We start from the raw sequence: 27,980 nt of genomic DNA on the forward strand, positions 1-27,980 counted from the left end.
AGATAATATCGATGGCACGTACTCAGGTCATATACCGTATGTATTGTGACAAACGTGCTTTCTATATTTAGCTTCATTTCATGTTCCGCTGATAAGCCGCTCCCACGAAAGTGGACAGTCGATAACGGCTCGCTGTTTAATGCTTTCCTTTTGTTTGGCGTACAAGGCAAGGCACGCTTGTAAATTCTTTACCCTTAACGAACGATGATCACGCGAAACCTTAAGACGAACGTACCCGGTTCACTTTGCTCGAGCAATCCGGTTGATTCACAACAAATACCGCGTGCGATGGGAACGATGCAAATCACGATCTAAATCGAACACCTTTATCAAATAAGAATCGATATTGTTTTGATTTTGACTTTGCTTTGATTTTGATGGATCGAAAGAGTGAACTGTTGATTCTTACCTTAAGGTAGAACATCATTATCGTATTAATATTACACCGTGGTAATCACTGTGAAATGTTTTTCTCATAGAAACAAGAATTTCAAGAATTCATTAAATATTCTTCGAAACGATAAGACGAAGAAGCAGAAAAACGTATTTCAGCTAAAACAACGACATCATCTTTCGCCGAACCGTATAAAAAAAAAACCCGCTGGAGTTTTTCGAAGTTAACTGACGTATTGTTTACGGTTAGCATTGGCAATTTATGTAGTCCATTTGCATTCTAATTATCTCGTGCAGTAAAATAAGTGGTAAAAGTATTTTTTCATTATTATGTTAATTTAAACTATACATATCGTAATCCATTTATGATTTCTTCTAATAAATTGTTTCTGACCCCCGAGCGATACAACTGCTATGAAATATTCTAAATATATTTTAAAAGAAAGATATATAAAATACAGATCAGACGATGAAAAATAACCAACAATAAGAATATTCCTGATAAGCGATAATTATCTTGATTGCACACTACACCTGCGGAAAAGGATCACGGTTTCTTCTTCTATCACCACTTGAGGCAAGGAAATGATTTTGCACTACCGTACCTCTGATTAGATATAATATATAAATTGCAATCTGACTGATATAGAGTAAATTGAAAAGATTCGACAGATCGCTTTCAATTTTTCACGAATAACGTAAACAAAGACAAAGATAGGAGTCACGTGTTCGCTTTATAAAGTATGAAATCAAGAATTCTGGTAATATGTTCAAGAATGAGGTACATTTCATACAAATATTACTTTATGTACTTACAAGAGCGGTTGCAGAGTGAATAAAAGAGTCTTTCAGCCTGAGAGTCTCACGGATACGATCAGCTATATCAGAGCCTGGAGGCAAGAATAATTATCATGATTAATATGATTCCTAATAACTATTCTAGATATGTTAGAACTTTCACGTAGCCTCTCGTTTCTTGGACATTACATATCCGAGAAACTGATGTAAAAGCTAGTATGTCATTCGCGAAATAAGTTTGCAAGAAAAAGGTAACAAACACTTATTGATAATATACCAGACTAAATAGTCGAGCGTGAATCACGGCAGCAAAAGTGTAATTAAATTTCCAAAGATAATGCAATAAAAATCTTCATCAATAGTTTGCAAAGCATGTGAGTTAAGCTTTAATAAATTATTAGATTATATTATTAATAAATGATATCAAAACAATGTTCAAACGCATTAAAGATATATATATGTATGGGATACTGAGCGTGTTTAAATATTGGGAGAATATCAATTTCGCAAATAATATGGTGGTAATAAATTTTACTTTATCAGCAAACATTTGTTGCCTGCGTTCGTGTGCATTGTTTACCTTTTATTATCTTTCCATGCCGTAAATCTAGCGTATTCAAAATATTTGCTTCGTTCTAGATGCATTTCAGTAAGTAAAAAATCCTCCTATAATAAATTGTATTATCATCATTAAAACCTTCCCTTAATGTAATAATTATAACTGTTATTTAAAATTGTCTATCATTCTAGTGCCTATATAATTATCTCTAAAGATTACTATTTTAGATCAATTTAAACCAAACAAACCTATGGCATCCATTTGACTATTTGTTATACAATTTGCTGCTATAGCAAGAAAATTGATTTTGTTATTTCGATACCTTCTGTGCCAAAGACACATGGACATAGGGATGGATCCTTGCGTAGTCACCTCCTCGTCGGTGGATTTGGGTATTTGATAATGTTTTCGAGAGATTAATTCATTTCTCGAAGACGATATGCTAAGGACTACGTACTACACTTAAGTTATTTGCCATTCTCTTAATATTTTCTGAACTCTTTGCAAGACTCTGCAACTTTACATAGGGCAGAAATAATAATTACTGTCATTTCACTAGTTTTATTGTAACTTATTATATATTTCATTCATTTTATTGTAATTGATTGTATATTTTATTGTAATAAGTTGTATATTCTATTAGTTTTATTTCAATTTCTTGTATATTTCGCGCTTTAGAGGTAAGAGAGAGAAAGATATATAATAAAGCTACAAGAAGGAGTGAGACAACTGTTACCGACCCTACTCTAGAACCCGTGGCGCCATCTCTGTGAAAAGTGCTCAAACTGGTCGCACAGCGTTATCGACAGCGAAGTGAACTACTCAAGAACTACTAGCGCCATCTCTGGGTAAAGTAGTGAAACTAATTACCGACTAGTTTCAGCACTTCTCCGAGAGATGGCGCTAGTGCTTCAGTAGTTCACTTCGCTGTCGATAATGCTGAGCGACCAGTTTGAGCACTTTTCACAGAGATGGCGCCACGGGTTCTAAAGTATAGTCAGTAGCATCTGTCTCACTCTTTCTTATAGCTTTCTCATATATCTTTCTCTCTCTCTTACCTCTAAAGCGGGAAATATACAAGAAATTGAAATACAATTACTAAAGTATGCAATTTATTACAATGGAATTAATGAAATATACAATAAATTGTAGTAAAACTATTGGAATATAAAAGAAATTACGATAAAACTTAAGTTTTATATAACACAAATAGTTATAATATAATATTTCTTCTATCTGTCGGTGCAATTAAATAATTTAAGGTATGTTTACATAAAAAATATGACAATTCACCTAAAAATAATGAATACCGATACAAAATTAATATAATTGAAAATCCACTACAAAAGAGAACTTATTGTTGTACGTCTGTTTTGGCAAAGTCAAAAGGTAAATAAAAATGATTAATCGACTATTATTATATCCTAAATTTTGTCTGAAAAATAAAATTTATGTTTAAATTATTTCTTATCTATTCGCAACATTTACAAAATTAGATTAAATGTATGCTAGCGTCATCTATGAACTCTATCTAGAATTAGTACTGCATGCGTAAGTAATTCTAGCATTCTGGCCATTGTATGAAGCGGAAATTTTGTTGTGTACCTCCTTAAATTAGAAGCTCAGTATTTTCCATGTAAACGTCCTTTTATGATTCAGCAAAATAATTGGTAGTGTATGCCATCTTATAATGTCGTTAACGTTGAGATTGGTAAAGAAACGAAATTTGGTCCTCTGCTGAATATTTTACACGTTGCGTCGAATGTGCTGTGAAGTGTGCGAACAATTCTTGTGTGATATCCCAAGAATAATTCTTATCCGTAGATACGTGAAATAAAATCAAGGCAAACTCTGGCGAAGTTTTCGCGGACAACTTGCTGTCAGATTTCGACGCTGCACGATGGATTCCATTCCCAGAACACACGAAGGTTTGTTTGTTGTGTTTGAATTTTCCATTTTAATCATTTCGACCTTATTATGCGCTCCTTTAATTAAACTAGCTAAATAAACATTTTTAATTATTTGTTAAATTACTTTGGTGTATATATCAAACACTGAATTACATTTATCCCAATATAGTTAAGATTAAACTGACTGAAAATAAGCTGACAAAAAATACACTAATAAGTTTAATATCTTATACTTTGTATTTTACTTGCATATCAGGAATTATATTATTAGCTAAAAATTCAAATTACTCTTATACAAATGTATATAGTACATATAAAAGAAGTTTTGTGTAGTAAACATGTAAAAGAAGTTTTCTTGATTTATCGTGCGATACAAGTTATTCACTTCTAGATATTGAAGCACAAATAAGGGAGATACAGTCAAAGAAAAAGGAGATTCAGAATGCGTCAGCTGAGAAAGATCAAGTTGGGTTAGGAAAGACTGGTTTTTACGATCAAGATATTTACGATGGAAGTAATAATAAATACGAAGGATACGTTACGTCAATAGCAGCCAACGATGAAATTGAGGTAATTTCATGTTTATTGGGCTAATAAATAGATGTTAAATATATCACTTTTTGTTTAAGGATGAAGATTATGAACCAACAACTTTTAGCACCAACAAGAGACCAGGATATACTGCACCAGCAGCATTACTCAATGATGTTGCACAGGTACACTATTTCATGAATTATTATTTGTAACATCTTGGTATCGATAATTTAAGTTTTATAATACTTAATTTTCTTACTGTTTAGAGTGAAAAAGATTATGATCCATTTGCGGATAGACGTCGACCCACCATAGCTGACAGGGAAGATGAATATAGGCAAAAAAGGCGAAGAATGATTATATCACCTGAGCGTGTAGATCCTTTTGCAGAAGGTTGGTATTTCTTTCTTTATAAATTAAAAAATTTGAAAACGAATCAGGTAATTAGATATTAAGTGTTTTTATGCATTATTATTCTTGTTAATATTTTGACGCAATGTAATAGATTAAAAAAACTTTGCTATTTGTTTTCCTTATATATTATATAAATACAATAAATTTTGTCTTACTCTTATCTTAATTTACATTATGGCATATTGTTTTCAACTATTTCTACAGTTTTCGTGTTAAATGTATGTAATTATATTGCAACAAAATATACACACAATAAAGCTTCTATCACTACAATTTATAATAAAATGAAATCACCTTAAATATGCTTTAGCATATAATTAAAAGTCAACTTGATATTTTTATCTGATGAAGATTAAATTTTATTTAATATATATTATACATATTATGTCTAATGAGATGGGAAAATAAGTCAAGTTGACTTCTTTTGCATCAGTTCATGATATTCTATACTTGATTGCAAATTCAGATTGTACAAAATTTCAATAATTCAATACCAATACCATTATAGTTTCTATTCTTTATTTTATTACATTTCTACCTTTATTAAAAATAAATATACAAAATATAAACGAGTAACTATTACATCAAATTTACCTAAAATAGTTATGTTCTTTAATTCTCCAAATAATTAGTAAAATAACTTGAATTTTTTTAAAAATGTAAATTATGTTAAAAATTATACATAACACAATTTAACTCATTTATCATACATCTTAGATATAAATTAACTAAATGTTTCATAAAATAAAGTGTCTCCATCAAATCACATTAAATTTTATATTCCTTAGATAAACCTATATGTACATATTCAAAGAAAACACTAAGTATGAAAATACTACAGCAAGCAAAATCTATGTTTAATGTCACAAAACTTTAGTGTAATCAATCTGTATAGTCAATGTTTAATTGTTAGTGAATACTCATTAAGTGAATACATTTTTTTTGCTGTGGTATTACCAGCTATAATAATTGAGGCGAACATAATTAGTTTTCAAAAAATAAAATTATTGAAATTGAACTTAGAGTTTCTCAAACTAAATAATTGAATATCATTAGTTCATTAATGAGATATTGTTATTCTTAAATAAGTTAAGGTATAAATTATACGATGCCTATATAATTTTTATTAAACATAAGTGAAAAATATGATTTAAATAATCACCTCAGTTGTTCATAGTTAATAGATTTAAGATTTCTTTGTGCCTAGATATTTGAAGCGTTAAGAAATAAATAATACTGGCTTGAATGAAGAGAGTGAATGTGATTCTTTCAAATACATACTAATGTATACATTTTTTTCCAATCTTAGTGACGGTCTGCACATTTGGAATCATCTGCTTACCGAGGATACTATGTCGAAGGTTAAGCGAGATTGAATTGTCACAGAGCATTACAGTCACGTCGTATAAGTGATACAATGAGACTTTTCTTTTTTTATTGAATTATTGTTTCATAAATTTTAACGCGGCATTCTTTCTTCTTAGATTATTTTTGTTTACCATTTTAATTTCTCTTCTTTTACACGCCTAGTATGTGTGGACTGCTTAATTCTCATTGTATCAGACATTTCTCGAGAGAACGTAAATATTGAAAAAATAGTATGAGTGGTCGGTGTGCAAATATTATTAATAACAAGAATGAGTTGATTTTTAGATGGCTAAAGTATTTTTCGATGTGGAAGACATGAGCAGGACAGTGCTCCCTATGGCACCAAATTTTCACGTACGTATGCTATATGCCACCTACTGCTGCAGCTCTCTCAAACCCGTTGATCAATTAACGCGATCTTTTACTTACAATTTATTCTTATATTTCATCTTTGTAAAAACCTGTTTGTTAATTCGATGGTATATGCAACGTGGAAACGAGAGTGAATTCAGTAGTTTACTTAGAATATACCTAAATATTCTAAGGGCATTTTAACAATAAATATCATTATAAAATGGCTAGGTATGTTCAGAAGTTTTTGAAAGTTTAAGCATACGTTGAACAAATGTCTAATAGTTACGCTTTGCGTGACTTTTGGTTCCTGATTACAGGTGGTAAGACGCCAGACATCGGTTCTAGGACGTATACCGAGATTATGCGCGAACAGTTACTCAAAGGAGAAGAAACCGAGGTACGCGACCAGTTACTCTTGATATAAATAATTTTGTAGTATATACAAATATTTCTACAATATTTATCTTTACAGTTAAGAAAGAAACTGGCAGAGAAAGCCAAAGAGGGAACATTAAAAGCAAACGGTGAACCTAAACCTGCACCTAAAAAAAGAGGTCGTTGGGATCAAACGGATGATGCTCCAACACCTAAAAAACCAAGCGGTACTACTGCAACGCCAACATCTTGGGATAACGCAGATGTAAATACATAAGTATTTGATAAATGAAATTAGTTTTGAAATAAGAAAGACACCAAATAAAAATTTTCATTTCTAAAATGTTATCAGGTAACACCAGCTGCAATTAGGTGGGACGAAACACCTGGGCATGGTAAAGGTGGAGAAACCCCTGGTGCTACACCAGGTGTAAGTACAAGAATGTGGGATGCCACTCCCGGACATGCAACACCAGGCGCAGCTACTCCTGGCAGAGAAACTCCATCTCATGAAAAAACTGTTTCCAGTCGTAGAAATCGTTGGGATGAAACACCGAAAACTGAACGCGGTATAAATGTATATTATAATTCTATTAACCAATTGAAATGCTTGGAAACAAGGTATACTTTGATAGTAGATGAACTTTCACAATGTTCCACTCTTTACAAAAAACATAGTGTGATATAGATATCAAAATGCATATTAATATATAATATTATACATTCCTTATTTTAATTAATAAATACCTTCTTAATTGATAGAAACGCCTGGTCATAGTAGTGGGTGGGCAGAGACTCCAAGGACGGATCGGGTTGCGGGAGATTTAATACAAGAAACACCAACACCGTCAGCCAGCAAACGTCGAAGTCGATGGGATGAAACGCCTTCGAATCAGACGCCTGGATCCATGACACCGCAAACACCAGCAACTCCTCTCACAACGCCCCATCAAACATCAATTTTAACACCCAGCGGTGTAACGCCAACTGGGCCCAAAGCTATGGGACTAGCTACTCCGACACCAGGGCATTTAATGTCAATGACACCGGAACAGCTTCAAGCATATCGCTGGGAACGAGAAATCGACGAGAGGAATAGGCCACTTTCAGACGATGAATTGGATGCTTTGTTCCCACCCGGATACAAAGTTTTGCAACCTCCTGCAGGTAAAATCTGGAAATATTGTATATTTTGAATTTTTTACCCACTCTGCTACAGAATTATAAACAGAATTGCAAATGTACAATGTTCTCTGATATTCTTTTACCATTACTTTTATCTTTGTTTAATATAGGATACATTCCAATTCGAACACCTGCGAGGAAACTTACTGCAACACCAACACCGATTGCGGGCACGCCGCAGGGATTCTTCATTCAAACCGAGGATAAGACCGCAAAATTTGTAGACAATCAACCGAAAGGGAACTTGCCTTTCATGAAACCGGAAGACGCACAATATTTTGATAAATTGTTGGTCGATGTTGATGAAGAGACACTTAGTCCAGAAGAGCAAAAAGAGAGGAAAATCATGAAGTTATTATTGAAAATAAAAAATGGCACACCGCCAATGAGGAAAGCTGCTTTGCGACAAATTACAGATAAAGCAAGAGAATTTGGTGCGGGCCCATTGTTCAATCAGATACTCCCCCTTCTCATGTCTCCAACGTTGGAAGATCAAGAGCGTCATCTTCTTGTAAAAGTTATCGATCGTATTCTTTACAAACTTGATGATTTGGTCAGACCTTATGTACATAAGGTAAATTTATAAATATTTGAAAAATACTTTTCTGTAGAATATTGTTTTTTACTGATCTTAACATACAATATATTTTTAGATTTTGGTCGTAATTGAACCTTTGCTCATTGATGAAGACTACTATGCTCGTGTAGAAGGAAGAGAAATTATCTCTAATCTGGCAAAAGCTGCTGGTTTAGCAACGATGATTTCTACAATGAGACCAGATATTGATAATATCGATGAATACGTTCGTAACACTACAGCCAGAGCGTTCGCAGTAGTTGCATCGGCGTTAGGAATCCCTTCTTTACTTCCGTTTCTTAAAGCTGTGTGTCGCAGTAAAAAATCATGGCAGGCTCGTCATACGGGTATTAAAATTGTACAACAAATCGCTATCCTTATGGGATGCGCTATATTACCACATCTGAAGAGTTTAGTCGAAATCATAGAACACGGTAATTAGTATTCTGCAACTTGATAACTCGAAAATAGTCATATGAAGTATTTTTACACAAATATTTCGAGAAATTCGAATTAATTTAGAAATTAATCTAACGAATTATCAATTGATTTTCAGGTCTGGTTGATGAACAACAAAAAGTTCGTACTATTACTGCTTTAGCTATTGCTGCTTTGGCTGAGGCAGCCACACCTTATGGTATCGAAAGTTTCGATTCTGTATTGAAACCACTTTGGAAGGGTATCCGTACGCATAGAGGAAAAGGTCTTGCTGCGTTCTTAAAAGCTATTGGTTATTTGATTCCACTTATGGACGCTGAATACGCTAATTACTATACTCGTGAAGTAATGTTAATCCTCATTCGTGAATTCCAGTCGCCTGATGAAGAGATGAAGAAAATCGTTTTAAAAGTAAACCATCCTTCAACAATAATTAAGCTAATAAAATGAAACTTTATAAATCTTTGTGCACCTTTAAATAAGTATTAATAAGTAAATAATTGTTTTTAATAGGTGGTGAAACAATGTTGTGGAACGGATGGTGTAGAAGCGCAATACATTAAGGATGAAATTTTGCCTCATTTTTTCAAACATTTCTGGAATCATCGAATGGCTTTAGATCGTAGAAATTATAGACAAGTATGTATCGCATATAGTATTAATCGTAGTAAACGATGATCACGATGATAGATTTTATTAATTTTGCTGAAATTTGTGATTATACAGCTCGTGGATACAACAGTAGAAATTGCAAATAAAGTTGGTGCGTCAGAAATTATTAACCGCGTGGTAGATGATTTAAAGGATGAAAATGAACAATACAGAAAAATGGTTATGGAAACTATTGAAAAAATAATGGGTAATCTGGGAGCCGCGGATGTCGATTCTCGTTTGGAAGAGCAGCTTATCGATGGTATTTTATATGCCTTTCAAGAACAAACAACAGAGGTTTGTAATCTTTATAAAATTGTGTTAATTAAAATTATACCTCTTTAACTATGAATATTTTGTTATGCAGGATGTTGTAATGTTAAATGGTTTCGGCACTATCGTGAATACATTGGGAAAAAGGGTGAAAGCGTATCTTCCACAAATATGTGGAACAATATTATGGAGATTGAATAATAAATCTGCAAAAGTGAGACAACAAGCTGCAGATTTAATATCTCGAATTGCGGTTGTTATGAAAACTTGCCAAGAGGTGAATATACGACTTTTATTGATGTAAAGTTATTAAAAAATTAATTTCTATTTCGTCTATAGGAAAAACTAATGGGCCATTTAGGTGTTGTTCTGTATGAATATTTGGGTGAAGAATATCCTGAAGTATTGGGTAGCATTTTAGGCGCATTGAAAGCCATTGTTAATGTTATAGGAATGACAAAAATGACACCACCCATTAAAGATTTATTGCCGCGACTTACTCCAATTCTAAAGAATAGACATGAAAAGGTAAGTATCATTTAGAAATAATGAATGAACTCAATACTTATTTTCACCATATAAGAATAAAAACACAGATGAAGGTACGTCATTTCTAATAAAATTATTACTTTTTTAGGTGCAAGAAAATTGCATTGATCTCGTAGGCAGAATTGCAGACAGAGGACCTGAGTACGTATCTGCTAGGGAATGGATGAGAATATGTTTCGAACTTTTGGAATTACTCAAAGCTCACAAAAAGGCGATCAGAAGAGCAACAGTAAACACATTCGGTTATATTGCTAAAGCCATAGGGTAATTATAAACTAAACTACAAATACAATTTTTTTACCTATTACAGCAAAGTTGTATCTAGACTTTTATCTTCTATTATACAGGCCTCATGATGTATTAGCAACTCTGTTGAACAACTTAAAAGTACAAGAACGTCAAAATCGTGTATGCACTACAGTAGCTATAGCTATCGTAGCTGAAACCTGCAGTCCTTTCACAGTACTACCTGCTTTAATGAACGAATATAGAGTACCGGAATTGAATGTACAAAATGGTGTACTAAAATCTTTATCATTTTTATTCGAATATATCGGTGAAATGGGAAAAGATTACATTTACGCTGTTAGTCCTCTACTAGAAGATGCGCTTATGGACAGGTAAGAAAATAATTTGAACAGAAACTAGTTCCCTCTGTGAAAAATAATAATATAATAACTCAGTACACTAATAAAGCAATTTAATTAGACATTCTTATTGCGTTACAGAGACTTAGTGCATAGGCAAACCGCATGTGCTGCCATTAAACACATGGCATTAGGTGTTTATGGATTTGGATGCGAAGATGCATTGATACATTTATTAAATCACGTATGGCCCAACGTTTTCGAAACTTCTCCACATTTAGTACAAGCATTCATGGACGCTGTGGATGGTTTACGTGTCGCTCTTGGACCAATTAAAATATTGCAGTACACCTTACAGGTATGTAATTTCATACATTGTACATGTTGGTATTGTAGGAATTTTTGTATTTGAGTTCATATAATTCAGTGCTATGTAGACTAACTATGGAGTTTAGAAAGTAGGGCTGTTACTTTTACATTTTCCTTGTTCTTTTATTACGATGTATGCACTACTTATCTTCTTTGAAACTATTTCAGTCTTAGTATGTGACAACATATGAAAAAGGGCTCAGTGTAATAGAACTCGTGAATAGTAGGGACGCTGATTTCTTTTGTAAATATCAGTTTTGTTGATATTTTTAAAAATCGATTTAACATTAGTCTTCCTGGTATACCAACGTAATATTATTATATTAGTTTATAATTTACAGTTTAATACAATTTTTTAAACCGCAGGGATTATTCCACCCAGCACGGAAGGTACGAGATGTATATTGGAAAATTTACAACTCTCTTTATATAGGTGGACAAGATGCTCTTGTAGCAGGTTATCCGCGAATCATGAATGATCCAAAGAATCAATATATTAGGTACGAATTGGACTATGTTTTGTAATGACTCTAGGTATATATAAAAGATGTGTACCATACGTTTATATAATCTTCGCAAAGGTTAGACATCATTCGTTTATTATTGTTTATAAATCAGCTGAAATAGTTCTATGTTACATGACGCAATAAGATATAGGTACTACAGCCAACTCTTTTGCTATTTATTTCTTGGACTTCTTTAAACGAATTATACATAAATTCTCTAAAATTGAAGATACTGATTCTAAATACAGACTCATTTAAAAACAAAATATGTCAGTTACCTTATACAAATAAAGTGTTTCGTATTCTAAGCGGTATCGAGTTTATTTTTCAAAGACATCGTTTAGTCATTTCCTTAAATTTAAAGTATATTTTCTTTTGTTGTTTGCAATATTAGGAAAGTCGGTATTTGTATATTTACATAAAAATAAAGCAAACCTAGCTATATCGTTCGTAAAAACGATATCATAACAAAAAAGAAAGCATTAATTTCTTAAAATTTTATTTTTGAAACTTAATTTCTTAACAACTAAATAAAACTAGTGGCAATGTATGTATGTTTAAATATTTATTTGTAATTTCCAAGATAGTTTAATATTTTATAGCGTGTATCGTGTAAAACGTCCACATACTGAACTTATTTATACACATTACAATTTTCAAATATCATTGGAGAGTACAATCGTGTTTGTTTTATATACTATTTGTATTTCTTTTTTTGCTTTTTTTATTAAACATTTATTGTAATATTTTTTGTATAAAAATTGCGTGTGAAATGTCTGTATCTCCAAATAGACTTTTCCCTTTTAGAGTAGCATAAAGTATATGTGTATTAATGTATACAGGCATACATAACATTGTATTTATGATATACCTTGATTATTTATGAATTCAATGCAATTCCTTTAGTTCCGGTATTAACAAAGGTGTGATACGTATTACTATTGTACTTATACTTTCAAGTTGGAAATCAAGCGAAATTTAAAAATTAAGCTCTTATATTCGTTAACATATCTGAATTACAATATAAAAGCCATTTATCCCTAATAGCACTTCGATAACGTATACGTACATATCCGTAAATTGTTACAACAGTATATAACAAATACATATCGTCTACAAATATAATAGAATAAGTAAACTAAACTAAATTTCTCCCTTATGCTTACTTCATAGAGAAAATAATTGAGAAAGAAGTAAAACACTAAAGATTCGAACTGTTTATATAATTGTAACAAAAAGCATATTAGTTAAAGTATTTCACAATTGGTATAATATCAAGGATATAATTAAAACATTATAATTGAATGTAACAAACAAATGTGTTAACTAATTTCTGACACGCTCCAACGATATCATTTTAATGAATTCCGAACATCTGTTCTTAGCGAATAAAGTATTTAGGAGCACAATTTTTACGAAGCGTATAATATTTTACATTCAGTAAAATAATCAATTCACTTATACAGTTAGAAATAAAAAGTCTATGTATAAAAAAAAAGAGTAGCAACGCAAATCAACACAGATTTTTGTTACACCTCAATTATTTCGTAATATTATTTTATATGAATCATTTGTTAAACAAAACTTTGGTATACGAAATGTGTAGTATTAATAGATGTGGTAGAAACTTCTTGGTGTACATTGATAACATAAAGAGCAGCTGATTATAGAATCACATTGACACAGTATATACAATTGAAAATCATTTATCAATATCGTAAAAATCATTTCCAAGCTAAGTACTTATTATTAACGTCTATGAATTTGCAAGAGCAATGTGTATAATATAACGAGTTAAAAACTTATTAATTTTTTCAAACATACTTATCATTTACTTGCATGTTTCATATAATTTCAAGATTTATTTTTAGAATTTTAAAAACGATCTCCACATACAAATTTTGTGACATATAAAAGGAATGCATCTCGACTTTTAATTCCAATGCAGCACCACACAGGCACATATTTAAAACGTAAACTCAACTGCAATAATAAAACATCAAACTACCATAAATGTTATTACCAAAAAAGAAAAAAAGTATATATATAATGGTTTCTTAAGCTACAAATATTACATGTGACTGTATAAAACGTGACCTCACAATTTATAAGATTACACGATTATAAAAAAATTAATTAAAGCGATAATATCAGTAAATATTAAGTATTTGTTATTTCTTATATCAGCAAAAATGGATAAGTAACGTACATTACGTACGCGATTCTTGATGAGAACTAAATATATATCCCACTTTTGTTGTTTTTACACTATGGAGATTTCGTTCCACGCATACTACATGCAAATATGTTTTCCATTTATCTCTCGTTGTAGTGTAATAAAATTTACAATAGAATATCATATTTTGTATTCTCGATATAACTTTGGTAAATGACTATAGAGAATGTGAAGGCTTTCAGTCACTTCTATAACTAACAAAATTTTCTTGTTTACGCTAATAATTATTTAAAATATATGGAAGTCAGTTTCAGCTACTTTCATTAGTAAATGCATGTAATAAACCCTTTTTTGGAAATCAGTGTACGTGAATTTAGTATATATATCGAGGGTACAGAAAATAGCACTGTACTGTTATGGAACATTTCTCTTTTTTTCTCAAATCCTGTTGCATCTTATGTTCGTTAAAAAACCAAAAAAAAATGTTGTCAATGATACTGTTAAAATTGTGATTTATAAAAAAATACATTTTAGATTAATATACGCTTGATCATGTTTCGTATATACGGCGCAAAAGAAGATAGTCAATGAACATATGTTTCTCGTTTGATATCATGTTTACGTTTAAGAAATCTTAAATAGATGCTGCAAATATTGTTATGAAATTTATAGGGGAACGCGTGTGATTAAAGTGATATAAAATATGCTCAACATATCATGTAAAACTTGTCATTTTCAAAAGGGAAATTTCGATCAAAAAGGTGCAACGATTGCCGCTGCTTCACCTCTACTTCTCGGCAACGAAGCACATTCATGCCACTTGTTTAAATGGGGATCATAACATTCAACGGTAGAAATAGTAATCTGTGTACGATAAAAATTAATTTCCTGAGACTGATCACCTCCTATTACATAAAGTCGGCTATCAGCCGCAGCGACAGCCGGATATGATCTGCCCATATTCATAGATGCAACAGTACTCCATTTGTTCTGAAATGCAACAATATTATAAGACATAACAATTCAAACGGAATTATAACAAATTAAAAAATGACCCACCTTTTCGAATGAATATCGTTCGACGGATGTCAACACTTCTTGATGTTTATTAGTACCGCCAACAACGTAAATATATCCGTCCAGAATAGTGATCCCCATTTGTGAGCGCGGTGTAAGCATTTCAGCTAAACGAGTCCACTCTCTTGTTACTGGATTATAACTCATCACATCTTTGCGATGCCTGCTATTACGCGTACAACCACCGACTACGTATATTAATCCTAAACAACACACAATTACAATGGTAATAAGAAGCATTAATATGCCATTGCACATACTTATTCTATTATTAGTATCACTCAGGTAGCACATTCTTATGTAACTATATAAAATTGAATGTAAAACCTAATAGAAAGTGTTCCACTAGTTGCCACTGAAAACTTGAAAATCTTATTATCCAAATTAAATTAATTTACCTTCATAAGCAACCACTCCCATGCTAAAACGGGGTTCAAGAAGTTGTCCATCAAGTGTCCAAGTATTAGTTATTGGATCATATATTTCTATTGATCCGCCAATATCTTCACCCACCCAACCGCCAAATGCATACAAGTTATTATCCAAGGCACAAAGTCCGAATTCACATCTGGGTACTTCCATACAAGCAATCGGAGTCCATACGTCGTCACATGGATCATAACATTCACAATTGGCAATAATACATGACTCAAGTTCTCCACCAACGACGTAAACTTTACCATCTAGCAATGCGACTCCCGGTAGTATTCGTCCTATACTTATCGGTGCTACTTCGCTCCACTGGCTGAAATAACGATTGCAATTTAATCATTTCTAATCTGCAAAAAATTAATATTAACGTGTACTCCAACTGATAAACAAATGTACCCTGTAAATATGTCATATTTTTCGATCGTTTCATAAGTACTTTCAGCAGCTCTACCCCAACTGTCTGCTGAATGTTCACGACGTGATCCACCGATCACTAAAATGTTTTTCTTAGCGCAGAGTCTCGGTTGTGCGTGAAGAGGCACAAGACATCCTTTATTTGATACTAAGTCCTTTTGTATAGATCTTAATGCAACAATAAGACTCGCGTCTTTACATTCCAAAATAACGCGTTCCAATCTCGCTAATGAACACAGCCGTAAACGTATATGACTTAATATTTCGAATACATAACATCTTCTTGTTGGTATATCATGAACGATCCAATTATACGCCGCTTGGAAGACCTAATAATATGTATCGAAAAATATCAAAAATATATATAAACAGCACATATAAAATTACCAACCTGGAATTCAGTATCAATATGAATATAATCGCTACTGAGAAACTGAATAAGATGTTCTTTCGGCAGATCCAAAAATTCTTCTTCTTGGGACACTTGAGGAAAATTGACTTGTATAAAGCGTAGGGCAGTCTCCAAAAGATCTGATCTGTTATGTGCTTCTGCAAATCTATTTAATGCAATTATTCAGGAAAACTGTTCTATACGAGTCTTGTTATATTTAGTAAACATATAATTTGAAGAACTTCTGCTTCAGTCTTATTGGGCTCACCTATAAATCCCAAGGGCATTAGAGTAGTGAAGTTGCTGTTTCAAATAGTTAATGCAACCAAACACTACTTCATCCAACTCTAGCATATCAGCAGCTGCAAATAATTCTTGCACATTGTCCTGGGTAATATTAACATTCCCAGTATAAATGAAATCCACCAAGAGAGAAAGAATGTTAGCCGATACCGAATGAATCTCTACTAATTCCTGTTGTTCTTCGACCAAACCACCGGTGAACATAGCATTAAAATACACGCTCCCAGCCGCCAGGACTGATCTGTGTGCTCTAATGATACTACCGCCGGCAACCAGGCCCACATCGCTAAACTGATTTTTTAATCTCTGGGCGTTTAAATTCTTCAAGACCTTTGGGGCGTATTGCCCCACGGCATAGACAGTGTTAGATACATCAGAAGTTTGCTTTACTGGTTGTGTTGCGAAACCCATATTATTACAGTTATGGCCATTCTTTATTGGCGGCACTGCACCATCCGCCATGAAACCATCAAGTTGTCCTTTATCTGCCGTTCCTAGAAGGACGCATTATGTTTATTTAAATGTTTCATAAACAGAACATCTTACAACTTTATGTGATTGTGTACTTCAGAGTTTTTAAGTGTATTTATCATAAATATTTCACAAACATTTCAACCAGCATCACATCGACTACTCAGACGACTCATTAATATTGTCTCATATTAGTCCAATTATGTAGTAAAACTAATAAAACGCTATAAAACTAATTACATAATCACAAAAAAGTGGAAAATTCTTCCAAGAGGATACAATATATATATATATATATCTAAAAGCTTTAGAAGTGACAGAGTACGATACTAGATCATTATAGTTTCTGGTATTTAGTAGAAAAATTCCAATGTCGTTAGATATTCCAAACGCGTGAAATATTTAACTTGAAAAACGCAAAAAGCAATTGAAAGTACATTTGAATCGAACTGATTCGATTTATCAAACTTCATACGATATAATTACATTACCTCGTAAAAGCCATGGCTCGGATCATACAATTAAAAAGTTAGGTATAGAATACTTACGACATATACGCGAGAGCACCTTATAGACGCTTTGGAACGATTTTGTATTATTTTTCCCCTTTAAACGCATCACTACCACCACATTTTCACGTAATTTATTATTGCTTGATATTACTTTCCGTTCGGTTCATACCTTTCTTGATTCTATCAATTAGTCACTAATTCGGTAATAAGAAATCTGACATATGTCAAATAACCTATTTAGTGTATGAAAGTAGCTACAAAAGAATCACTAATAATGAGTATACGTGTGTACTAATACCACACCTACGGTACACAATTTACGAGTATATCATCGATAGGCTCAAGGCGAAATAGTTGATTTCCATCGAACGTAAAACTTTTTACTCCACGCAAATGAAACGTTGTACCAAATGCAGTTGAAATTGTATATTAACTTGAACCCTGTTTTTGTGTGTTGAAATTAAAACTTTCTACTCGCTCACACACACTCTACTCGTTCGATTTTGGTAACTCAATTACAAGTTCATTGCCTCGCAGTTATGCCAACAGCGTAACAACGTAGAATCATCATATAAATGGTCGAAGATAATATATAAAACGCTGTTTAGTTTGGTCAATCTTTTCGATGCACGGGTACAGTTTTGCGCGTACCCGTTTTAAGGAATAAATTGCATTAACGCTCCCCGCGTCAGCTGATCGACTATTTATGGTGGTACGAGTGATATTCTACTTTTAGCCCTGTTCATTACGGATGGGGAATATAAATCGTCTCGTGCTCGTCGAAATTAACATTTGAATTTTATTCGCTTTAAATTTGTATCGTTAAATCGAAAAATATCGACCGCGTGTTTTTATTCCCTCTCCGCGTGAAAAGGTCGCTTTATCCTCGTTTACGTTCTAACATGACGAATATTTCAAGAAGAAGAAGAACCCCGTCAAAACTTAAGGTAATGTAGGTCCTCACCATATTTTTCTAAAAAGCACGATAAACTGTTATTCTTATGTCTTTTTACAGAGCATGGGTAATCATGACCAATTTTTAAATCGCATATCAAAGTCATTGTATTATTCGAAATTGCCAGTGACCGATTGTCTCAGTTTACCTGTTACTGGTTGGTATGCTACAATTACTGATTTTTATTAATCTATCTCTACAAGAAAGAATAGCATATCTCTTCTCCATACAATTACTTAAATTATATGAAAATATTGTAACGATTATATAACTCATACTTTTGATGAGAGCAATATCGTAGTCTTAGAAAGTTACTTGTATAAAAAATGGTTTTTTTCAACACGTATGTTATTCTGTTTTAAGTGGTTAATATAAGTATATAAAAGTATATATATTACTTAATGTTACACTTTAATAACGTTACACAAGTACTTGGTTACCTTATATCATTAAAAATTATGTAATTAAAACTTATTCTTAGAACTGGCAGCAGAACTGTTCACCGAAGTGAAGAGTGGTCATACACTTGAAAGATTAGATGTAGAGGAGGCCAGCAGGATTTCTAGAAATGCGTGCGTTTCACCATGTTCTCTGGTCTTGGCATTACTATATTTGGAGAGGTTGAAAGATTGTAATCCGGAATATCTTCAACGGGTAGCACCTTCAGAGCTCTTCCTTGTTTCTTTGGTATTAAAATCTTTTCTATCATCGTATAAAATTAATTTACCTTTGGAAAAATATTGTTGCTCAAAGCATAATTGTCTCCACTTTATAGATGGTGGCTAGCAAATTTCTGAATGATGAAGGGGAGGATGATGAAGTTTTTAATACTGAATGGGCTGAATCAGGTGATCTGACTATATCGCAAATAAATCAATTAGAAAAAGACTTTCTCAAAGCTATTGTGAGTAAATTAATCATGTTGTTATACATTTCATGACTGACTTTATCAATATCTTATAAATCTTCTATATTATTTAGGATTGGACTGTTTTTGTTCATAATCAAGATTTTTGGGAGAGACTGCAAAAATTGGAAAAAGATATAGCTTATAAAGAAGCACAAAAACGGGGATGGTTCTCATACACAGAACTAAGTTGCCTAATGAATTCAATGCAACTACTAGCAGTGGCTCATGCTGTAGTAAACATATCATCCATTTGTTTGGCGACGTATACCGCAGGAATAGTTACTCTTTTAGGTTCTGCTTTAGTTGCAAGCTACTTTCCAGGGACAATACTTAGTCCAAGGCAAACAACAAATTCTACAGAAATTATGAAAACAGATTTAAATCCAATAATGGATGTAACATCATCGCCTATTGAAGCTTTGACGGAGAATATTCTAACAACTGACTTCATGTCCTCCTCTTTAAGTTGCAATCAATCCCAGCAGAATTGTGAAAATATTGGAACCAACGAAATTACAGATACGAATTGGAGATGGTGGTTGAATTCTATGATGATATGGTTACCTGAACATTCAGGTACAGAGTCAACAAAGATATTGTATACGACAGATGATGAGACAGGACATACACAAACATCAGCAACAACCAAGTTTTTCCTCTATACTACTCTGTCGGACGAATTTTTAATAAATATGAATTGGAAACAAATTTTAGGCATAGATTTGAAGATTCTTTTGCATGACTGGGGTTACTACGCAAATTACTTTGCAAAAATAACACTCGATCACCAGCATTAAACTTAAAGATTTAATAAAATATATTGTGGTTTATTAGTAAAGTTTTCAAAAATAAGAAAAAAATATATTTTTTCTACTAACTTGTGAGCTCATAAAAAGAGAAAATTCTTACTAACAAAATAATTTTTTCAATAAAGAAGATGAGATATCTATAAATGTATTAGTTTTTCATAGTTACGTATGTGGTAAACCCTTAGAATAAAAATTTGACAAACATATGAGAAATAATAATGTCAAAATGTAAGGTATAGAGTGGTACATCTGTTACTACGACTATTTTTATACAGTTTTGATGATACATTTACAGTTACTTTATATATACATGTATACATTAAATACCTTACAGTGATTATACAATATTATATAAATACTATGATTGTCATAAATTAGTGTTGAAAATGATTGCGAAATTTCTGGTCATGTGATTATTCTAAGTAGGTGGTTTTTTTTTTCTATTATTACACATCCATTCACTGTGAGAAGCAAATCTTGCGATACTGATATAGTTTTGCATATGAGCGTTTAATATTTATAAATCTCAACCACCGTTATGAAAGTAAGAAAAGATAGGAATAGGTGTCATCCCGATAACACAGCCAATTGTAACTCCGATGACTCGTCCCTGAATTATTACAAATTATTTTCTATATTCATTGTAAATTATTGGAGAAACAGTGGAATGAAATTAAACTATTCGGCTCCATGAAAGTTAGTTATATAGTTCCTGTGAAATTATATAAAAGAAAAAAGAGCGGGAGGGAGAGAGAGAGTTAATTATATATCTTCTAGTATACTAAAATTGAAAAATTAAAAAAAACTGGAGTCGATCAGTTTAATTTCTAAATGATTGAAATATGTCATACCAAGTTAGCTGCTGCTTTTGTTCTACGCAGATTTAATTGTACAGGAGAAAGTTTTGGTGCTTTAAAGCCAACTTTTTGAGCAAAACGTTCTACATAATGTACAGATCCAATTCCTATTATATCGGATATTGTATTCCCTAAAGCGGCAGCTGTCATAGTCGATATTGGAAATTTTTTGTTTAATATAATCTCAATTTGATCACCCTGAAATGAGCACGTTACAGATATGAACGTAAATCGTGTAAATTTATAATACGTACAGCAATGATCATGATGAAGTTGTCAAGAAAACCGAACCCGATGAACGGAATTGCGTTTGAAATCGCAACTGTAAGAATATTATTTGTTATTATATCTTGAACACAACGTTTACAGTTTAAACTGGGAAGAGTATAAAGTATTTAGTTTAAATTGTTTGCTGCATAAATATTAAATTTGGATTTTTATATATATATATATTTATATATAGTCTAAAATTCATACCTAAGATTAGATCTTTCGTTGTCGGTTCTGGAACAGTTTCAACTGTAATAGGAAAAAAAAATGTGAATATGTATTCTTTTACATAACACAGGGTATTATTTTCTAATCAATTATAGAAACATAAACTAATGAAAATTCATGCATTTCTTTTTTATATATACAAAGTTATAGAAACAATAGTTTTGTAAATAAGATTTTTAATGTTATATTTAATGTAATAACACTGTTAACATAAATAATAATTATAACAATCGTTCATATAATGACAAATGAAAGAAAATCTATAGGATAATTAATTGATTGATCAGATACACCAAATTTTAAAAACAAAACTTTATTGAAATAAAAATACATTTTTTTTCAATTTAAAATGTACTTACACATCCAAATCTAGTACTTTACTAGACAATATTTATATATGCTAAACATACAGCTATTCCATTCAATATTTTCAAAAATACATTCTACAATGTCACAAAAAGAGAGCATTTATGAGGCCATGCAGAGATGTAAGATGCATACAGAAATTAAATGAAATAAAAATTAAAATTAAATTGCAACTATATTTGAATAATTTTTGTACAATGAAAATCTCTAAAGTTAGTTACCTAAAATTTCAACTTATTTTTATATCAGTATCTTGCTGCATTCATTGTGTTCATTGATGAATTAATGGATGAAACTCATAAAGTTCTTGTAAAAAATATTTGCATTTTTTCAAAATGCTCAACATCTTAAATCATAAATGTATTCATGTTACTTAATGAAATTATTATTTAATAGGACAATATATATTTGTTAAACGGCACACAATTTTACTGAAAAAAAGTTTCTTCTTGCATTTCATAAATATTTATCATTATATATTATGTTCTCATTTAGAATGAATACACAATTTCTGGTATTTAAAACAAGTGTAATGATAATCTAAAAGCATAACTTATAATAAAACGTTTTAATTGCTTTTAAGCCACCATATCATATAGCTGTGTGTATGTTGTGTTAAAGAAAACGATAATAAGCATGTACATGTAATGTAATATATTACCTAAGTGTGGCTCTGTGGTTGTCTTTTTTAAAATATCCAGAAAGTTCAGTCAGAGTAGAGGAAGTATGTAAAAGAATTAAAACACACACTTGCAATGAAATAGTTTAGTCCTACATACATTAAAATAAACTTACAGATTGATGTCCATGTAGAGTGCGATGGAAGAAAATTTTTTATACTGTTAAAGAACAATGAAAATTATACTGAATCACAATATGATAATAATAAATATTTTCACCTTTAAAATACAAATCATTAGTAGCGGTGATACTATATTAATTGACTGAGAATATTTAATATCAATACTTATGCAATTTAGTAGGATGAAGAAGTTAATATGGTTCGTATCTTAGTATTATGATGTTGTTAGAAACATTAAATAATACTTTCAAGTCCATACCATACTTGCGCATAAGCCAATCCTCTGGTACAGGACAATAAGTGCCTGTAGGATCCACGTCCCCTAATGATGATATTTTGCTAGGCCTTCCAAGTTTATTACACCATCGAAAAGCAGCTAATTGACCTTGAAGACACGAACGAATATTACTCTATTATAAATATACATTAGTTAAATGTAACACATGAAGATAGTTATGTTTTAAAGATAAACTTGATAAAAAGTAATTACGTTGATAACCAGCTCTATCTTCTTCTGATTTACATTCTTCGAGAGCTCTAATAAAATGATCTCTTTCTTCTGGCGTAAGTTTCGAGGCCACTTCTTTCGCTGTTTCCTTCGTTAACGTCTCGGAAAAACGGACTTTACTTTCATTGCTATAACATGTCCTCGGTATAGTCCACGTATCAACGTTAAACGAAATTAAGGAATGTTTTCCTGACAGAAAATTATTCACGCAACATAATTTTCGCTGACCATGATAAAACCGCGATATATTCCTACCAAAGTACATAATTTCTCGTGGAATAAATATTGTTTGACTAGATAAAGCTGAAAACGTCATACACATTTTCGCAACAATAGAAGGTCCCTTTCGTCATCGATATTAAGAGAGAATTTATACGACTACGAGGACATATATAGCACTAATGCCTAAAATCGATAATTCAACCTATTTAAGAATGTTGAAATATCAAGGATGTAGATTATATCATTAAACACTTAAAGATACGTACGCATATCTTGATCTTAAATCAACTGACAATGAGTCAACCCTGCGCCATTGCCAGTAGTCTCGTAGCGTAGTGTCTCTTTCGAATACTAAGAATAAAAGAAAAAAAATGTAAGAATGGAAATAGTATCATTCATTATACGTAGACGATTTAAACTGTTTCAATTGAGTAAAGTATTATCTTTTTAAAATATTTAAACCTTCTTGAATATTTCACTGCGTAAGAAAGACTGTAAAGAGAAGAAATAGTATGTAGAATTACATTTATATATCGATATATAATATATATCGATCGATGAAAAAATATAGTATAATAATGTCAGATATATAAGCGCAAAGCTATTATAGGTAACAAAATCGTAATTAGTATTTTAACTTACTCACCTTTGGCTTAATAAAAATTCAAGTGTGTGTTAGAAGAAAAAAAATGTTCAAAGAGCGCTCAAGTATTTTTTATTTATAAATTGTACAGTTATTAATATAATTATTTAATGATTTTAATGTATCATTTTACATCATCTTTCTAGTCGTACTGTTTTTATACATGGTTTTCCGTATCTACGCTTAGCTTCCGCGAGGAAGGCATTTTCCATTTGCCTTACAATTTCATTGAAAAACAAATTTGACAAATGCGAATGTATAATCGATTTGAACTCGAACGATAAAGAGAAGTCAATGACGCATGTTTGTGCGTTATTTTTTAGTCCTGAACTGAAAAGCCATAAGGTATTTAAATGATTAAATAGCCTACCATCTGAACATTCAGCTTTTACTAAACGCGGCCGCACCATCGTTACTTTCGATGTATAACTTTCGTTTATAGGCGGAAATCCTATCACCAAGTTAGCTTTGAGCATTTCGTCACTTTTAAAAACAACGTCGGACTTTTTACAAAATGGTATAAAATGTTTATAATTTTGCACGTCGGCTACCACATCGTATATTTGTTCCATTGAGAACCTACATAGAAAAGTTTTTCTTTCGTAATGCTATCTCCTTTCTGCAGGGTTATTTAAATATTCAATTTTAAGAGAACTCACCCTACTAATTTGCGGCCTTCATATTCTCTTGATCTTGTACTTTCAATCATATACATTCGTTCTATACATTGTTTATTAAAATTACTCTTATTTTGAAGTATCACATTTTCGAGCAATGGAATACATCTGAAAATATTGTTTCTATTGATTTAATAATTAGTGTTATCAAAATTGGTCTGAATTAATACGATTATATAAAATAAATCCATATTTCAGTAATTTCAATTTGAATGTCACCATTTATCGTGAGAATGTACCTTTAGAATTCATTGATTGGTCAAATCGTTCACCTATTACGTACTACAAACATAAACGCGTATTGTCACTCTAAAAGGCAGTACAAATTTCAAGTTACGAAAAATGATAATAAAAATGTATCGCATATGAGACAACGGTTATTGTTTATAAATTTAGGAAGATAATAAAGTTTGTTAGAATACTAGAAAGCGTTTAAAAATGAAGTGTCTATTATTTAGGTTATGTATGTTATATTTTGTTAATTTCTTATAGTATTCCATTTTCTATTATTATAAGTATAGCATTTAATATATATCACACAATATTAGTTAAAATTGAAAGATATTTTAAAGAATTAATTTTTCTAGGAATAAATACTAAGAATAAAAGAACTTAACCTATGAGAAGAAATAAAATCGAATATTTATGCTACAAGAAAAATTGAAATATACATGAAAGAATATATTACCTATACATGATGATACAATTTAACAATTTCACCTTTGTGCAACGTTAGTAGAATTTATATGCATGCATATATATGTAATTTGTCTTCGCACGTGTATTTGCAAACTGAACATTATCAATTTTAACAGGTACACTTCATCGTCTTTTATCTAAATTTATGTATTTCATAAAATTCACATAAGTTTTCACTTAAAGTTTATTTTATATCGGTCATGTTTAAAAATATTAATTAACTTCTTTTAAACGTAACAAAAGTGAAAGTTACGATTACCACGAATATATATCTATAACTGCTATACAAGTACATGTGTTTAAAAATAATAGGATATATTTATAACTAAACGTCAAAAAATAACATATATACTGTATTATTACAATACTTATTTGCGTATATTAAAATGCATATATATATATGTATATATGCCAACCATTATATTAATATAATTATACCGTTGAAACTATATTTGTCTTACAGTAATACAAATTTTATTTAATAAATCAATTTTACAGGTTTGCAAGCAGTTGTTTTTATAATAGCTTTTGCACGTTATCTACGCTGACACAAGATTTAACAATGACTTGATACACATTTCTACTCGAATAAAGTTCGCGGTAAAGTTGGTACACCCTCACGTGCAAAGCTTACATAACACAGAACCACAAACGTCTCGACTTCTATTAATTTATCAAAAATGGCTGGCATCGCACCGCAGGTTTGCAGAAATGTCTTTCGACAAGTAAGTATTGATAACAATGCATAACCGTGACAATTAAATCATTATTTTCACTTGATCATACTTTTTTCTATTGCTGCAAAGTATTGTGCAAAACCTATAGCGATATCTATAACTTCGATTTATTCTATCGCTAATACCAATTCTATTGTTTTTTGTTTTGATCAATTTGAATACCGGTAGTTTTTGAACAATTATTGACATTGCTCAATAAATTTATCTGCAACATTAATTTTTTTATTTTTAATTGTATAGAAAGTAATCGTAAAATTATAGCTTTCCATATTATTGATTTGTTCCGGATCCAAATATTTTGTTTGATGTATTATCGTTAAATTTGTTTGATTTATATTGATATTAATTTGTATTATTTCAGGTTAGAGGATTTCATGTATCTGCGAATCAAAATGCTGAAGCCAGATTAAAAACTTTTGCTGTGTATCGTTGGAATCCAGATAACCCTGATGAAAAACCACGTATGCAAGAGTATAAAGTAGACTTGAACACGTAGGTTTAATAGAAAAGTTCCATTAATGATTTTATTTTATTTACAATCTGTTTGATATGAAAAATATTATAGTTGCGGTCCTATGGTTCTGGATGCATTGATCAAAATTAAAAATGAGATGGACCCAACTTTAACTTTCCGTCGTTCCTGTCGTGAAGGCATTTGTGGTTCTTGTGCTATGAATATTGGTGGTACGAACACGTTAGCATGTATAAGGTACTTCATAGTTATATTTAATCAATATACCTCAGTTACAGTAGAAAAAAATTAGAGTTAAAATGTAAATTATCATTGATGTTCATTTCAGTAAAATTGATACCAATTTAAGTTCAACTAGTAAAATTTATCCACTACCACATATGTACATAGTGAAAGATTTAGTCCCAGATTTGAGTAACTTTTATAATCAATACAAAAGTATACAGCCATGGTTGCAACGTGTTGACGGAAATGAAGCTGGTTCAAAGCAATATTTACAAACTGTTGAAGACCGTAAAAAATTGGTAAGTATATGTTTAAATTGTTAAAAAAAAAAATGTAATCTCTGTAATAACATGTAATCTTCCTACAATTTAGGATGGTCTCTATGAGTGTATCTTGTGTGCTTGCTGTAGTACCTCTTGTCCATCATATTGGTGGAATGGTGATAAGTACTTAGGACCTGCTGTACTTATGCAGGCTTATAGATGGATTATTGATTCCCGCGATACCAAAACTAAGGACCGTCTTGAAAAATTACGCGACCCCTATTCAGTGTATCGTTGTCATACTATCATGAATTGTACTCGCACTTGTCCGAAGGTACGTTTCAATAATATAAAAGAAGTATGATTTTAGTTTGAAAGTAATGCCTTTTTTTTAAATAGGGTTTGAATCCTGGAAGAGCAATAGCGGAAATAAAGAAACTGCTAGCTAATATTAGTGAGAAAGAAAAGCCTGGTTTGGGTGCTGTGTAAGCAAAAACTAACAAAAGGTATAATTAGTATATCATGTGTACGCTTACTATGAATGAATATAAGCTCATGATTAAATGAAAATAAATAATTTATTTAAACCATTTGGTAAAACAGCATATAGCTGAAGCCAAATTTTTTGTAATAAATTAAATATATTTTAATTATTTGGGATATTATTTATTGTAAATAAAAAATAATCCCTTTTTCTAATAGAAATATTTGTATTTATACT

The 27,980-nt window shown here is 31.4% G+C and overlaps 6 protein-coding genes across 9 annotated transcripts; 3 read left to right on the forward strand and 3 right to left on the reverse strand.

Moving 5' to 3' along the window:
* The first annotated feature begins 3,424 nt into the window (after nt 1–3,424).
* On the forward strand, nt 3,425–12,148 carry Sf3b1 (splicing factor 3B subunit 1). 3 transcript variants are annotated; one of them, XM_076899200.1, is made up of 19 exons: nt 3,425–3,678; nt 4,052–4,230; nt 4,290–4,376; nt 4,461–4,587; nt 6,648–6,727; nt 6,803–6,970; nt 7,058–7,274; nt 7,468–7,872; nt 8,001–8,464; nt 8,544–8,901; nt 9,024–9,316; nt 9,419–9,544; nt 9,632–9,853; nt 9,924–10,106; nt 10,169–10,357; nt 10,467–10,642; nt 10,726–10,998; nt 11,107–11,323; nt 11,701–12,148. In XM_076899200.1, the coding sequence occupies exons 1-19, from the start codon at nt 3,651–3,653 to the stop codon at nt 11,857–11,859; spliced, it is 3,951 nt and encodes a 1,316-aa protein (XP_076755315.1). In that variant the 5' UTR covers nt 3,425–3,650; the 3' UTR covers nt 11,860–12,148. The 3 variants fall into 3 exon arrangements, with proteins under 3 accessions (XP_076755315.1, XP_076755317.1, XP_076755316.1); XM_076899202.1 differs by lacking the exons at nt 3,425–3,678; nt 4,052–4,230; nt 4,290–4,376; nt 4,461–4,587 and adding exons at nt 5,924–5,969; nt 6,262–6,330; XM_076899201.1 differs by lacking the exons at nt 3,425–3,678; nt 4,052–4,230; nt 4,290–4,376; nt 4,461–4,587 and adding an exon at nt 6,191–6,330.
* Nucleotides 12,149–12,392: 244 nt separating this feature from the next.
* Nucleotides 12,393–17,944, reverse strand: LOC143426076 (actin-binding protein IPP). Its single transcript, XM_076899203.1, has 7 exons — nt 17,653–17,944; nt 16,599–17,127; nt 16,331–16,496; nt 15,922–16,268; nt 15,492–15,838; nt 15,076–15,296; nt 12,393–15,006 (listed from the first exon to the last, which is right to left on the reverse strand). The coding sequence occupies exons 1-7, from the start codon at nt 17,720–17,722 to the stop codon at nt 14,770–14,772; spliced, it is 1,917 nt and encodes a 638-aa protein (XP_076755318.1). The 5' UTR covers nt 17,723–17,944; the 3' UTR covers nt 12,393–14,769.
* Nucleotides 17,945–18,252: 308 nt separating this feature from the next.
* Nucleotides 18,253–20,434, forward strand: LOC143426077 (protein CNPPD1). Its single transcript, XM_076899204.1, has 5 exons — nt 18,253–18,563; nt 18,632–18,728; nt 19,053–19,258; nt 19,347–19,475; nt 19,553–20,434. Exons 1-5 carry the CDS (start codon nt 18,519–18,521, stop codon nt 20,276–20,278), a joined length of 1,203 nt encoding a protein of 400 aa, XP_076755319.1. The 5' UTR covers nt 18,253–18,518; the 3' UTR covers nt 20,279–20,434.
* LOC143426078 (uncharacterized) lies at nt 19,346–24,031 on the reverse strand. 2 transcript variants are annotated; one of them, XM_076899207.1, is made up of 7 exons: nt 23,810–24,031; nt 23,304–23,745; nt 23,073–23,198; nt 21,625–21,666; nt 21,402–21,469; nt 21,142–21,345; nt 19,346–20,900 (listed from the first exon to the last, which is right to left on the reverse strand). In XM_076899207.1, exons 2-7 carry the CDS (start codon nt 23,641–23,643, stop codon nt 20,817–20,819), a joined length of 864 nt encoding a protein of 287 aa, XP_076755322.1. In that variant the 5' UTR covers nt 23,644–23,745; nt 23,810–24,031; the 3' UTR covers nt 19,346–20,816. The 2 variants fall into 2 exon arrangements, with proteins under 2 accessions (XP_076755322.1, XP_076755321.1); XM_076899206.1 differs by having other exon boundaries at nt 23,304–23,726; nt 23,810–24,030.
* A 213-nt stretch (nt 24,032–24,244) lies between these two features.
* On the reverse strand, nt 24,245–25,837 carry LOC143426079 (coenzyme Q-binding protein COQ10 homolog B, mitochondrial). Its single transcript, XM_076899208.1, has 3 exons — nt 25,552–25,837; nt 24,846–24,971; nt 24,245–24,765 (listed from the first exon to the last, which is right to left on the reverse strand). Exons 1-3 carry the CDS (start codon nt 25,557–25,559, stop codon nt 24,321–24,323), a joined length of 579 nt encoding a protein of 192 aa, XP_076755323.1. The 5' UTR covers nt 25,560–25,837; the 3' UTR covers nt 24,245–24,320.
* A 295-nt stretch (nt 25,838–26,132) lies between these two features.
* Sdhb (Succinate dehydrogenase, subunit B (iron-sulfur)) lies at nt 26,133–27,917 on the forward strand. The gene is made up of 6 exons (XM_076898759.1): nt 26,133–26,287; nt 26,661–26,791; nt 26,865–27,008; nt 27,100–27,295; nt 27,369–27,593; nt 27,659–27,917. Exons 1-6 carry the CDS (start codon nt 26,243–26,245, stop codon nt 27,746–27,748), a joined length of 831 nt encoding a protein of 276 aa, XP_076754874.1. The 5' UTR covers nt 26,133–26,242; the 3' UTR covers nt 27,749–27,917.
* Nucleotides 27,918–27,980: the final 63 nt, after the last annotated feature.

The sequence above is a fragment of the Xylocopa sonorina genome, chromosome 8 (genome assembly GCF_050948175.1).
Source record: "Xylocopa sonorina isolate GNS202 chromosome 8, iyXylSono1_principal, whole genome shotgun sequence".
Classification (NCBI taxonomy): Eukaryota; Metazoa; Arthropoda; class Insecta; order Hymenoptera; family Apidae; genus Xylocopa; species Xylocopa sonorina.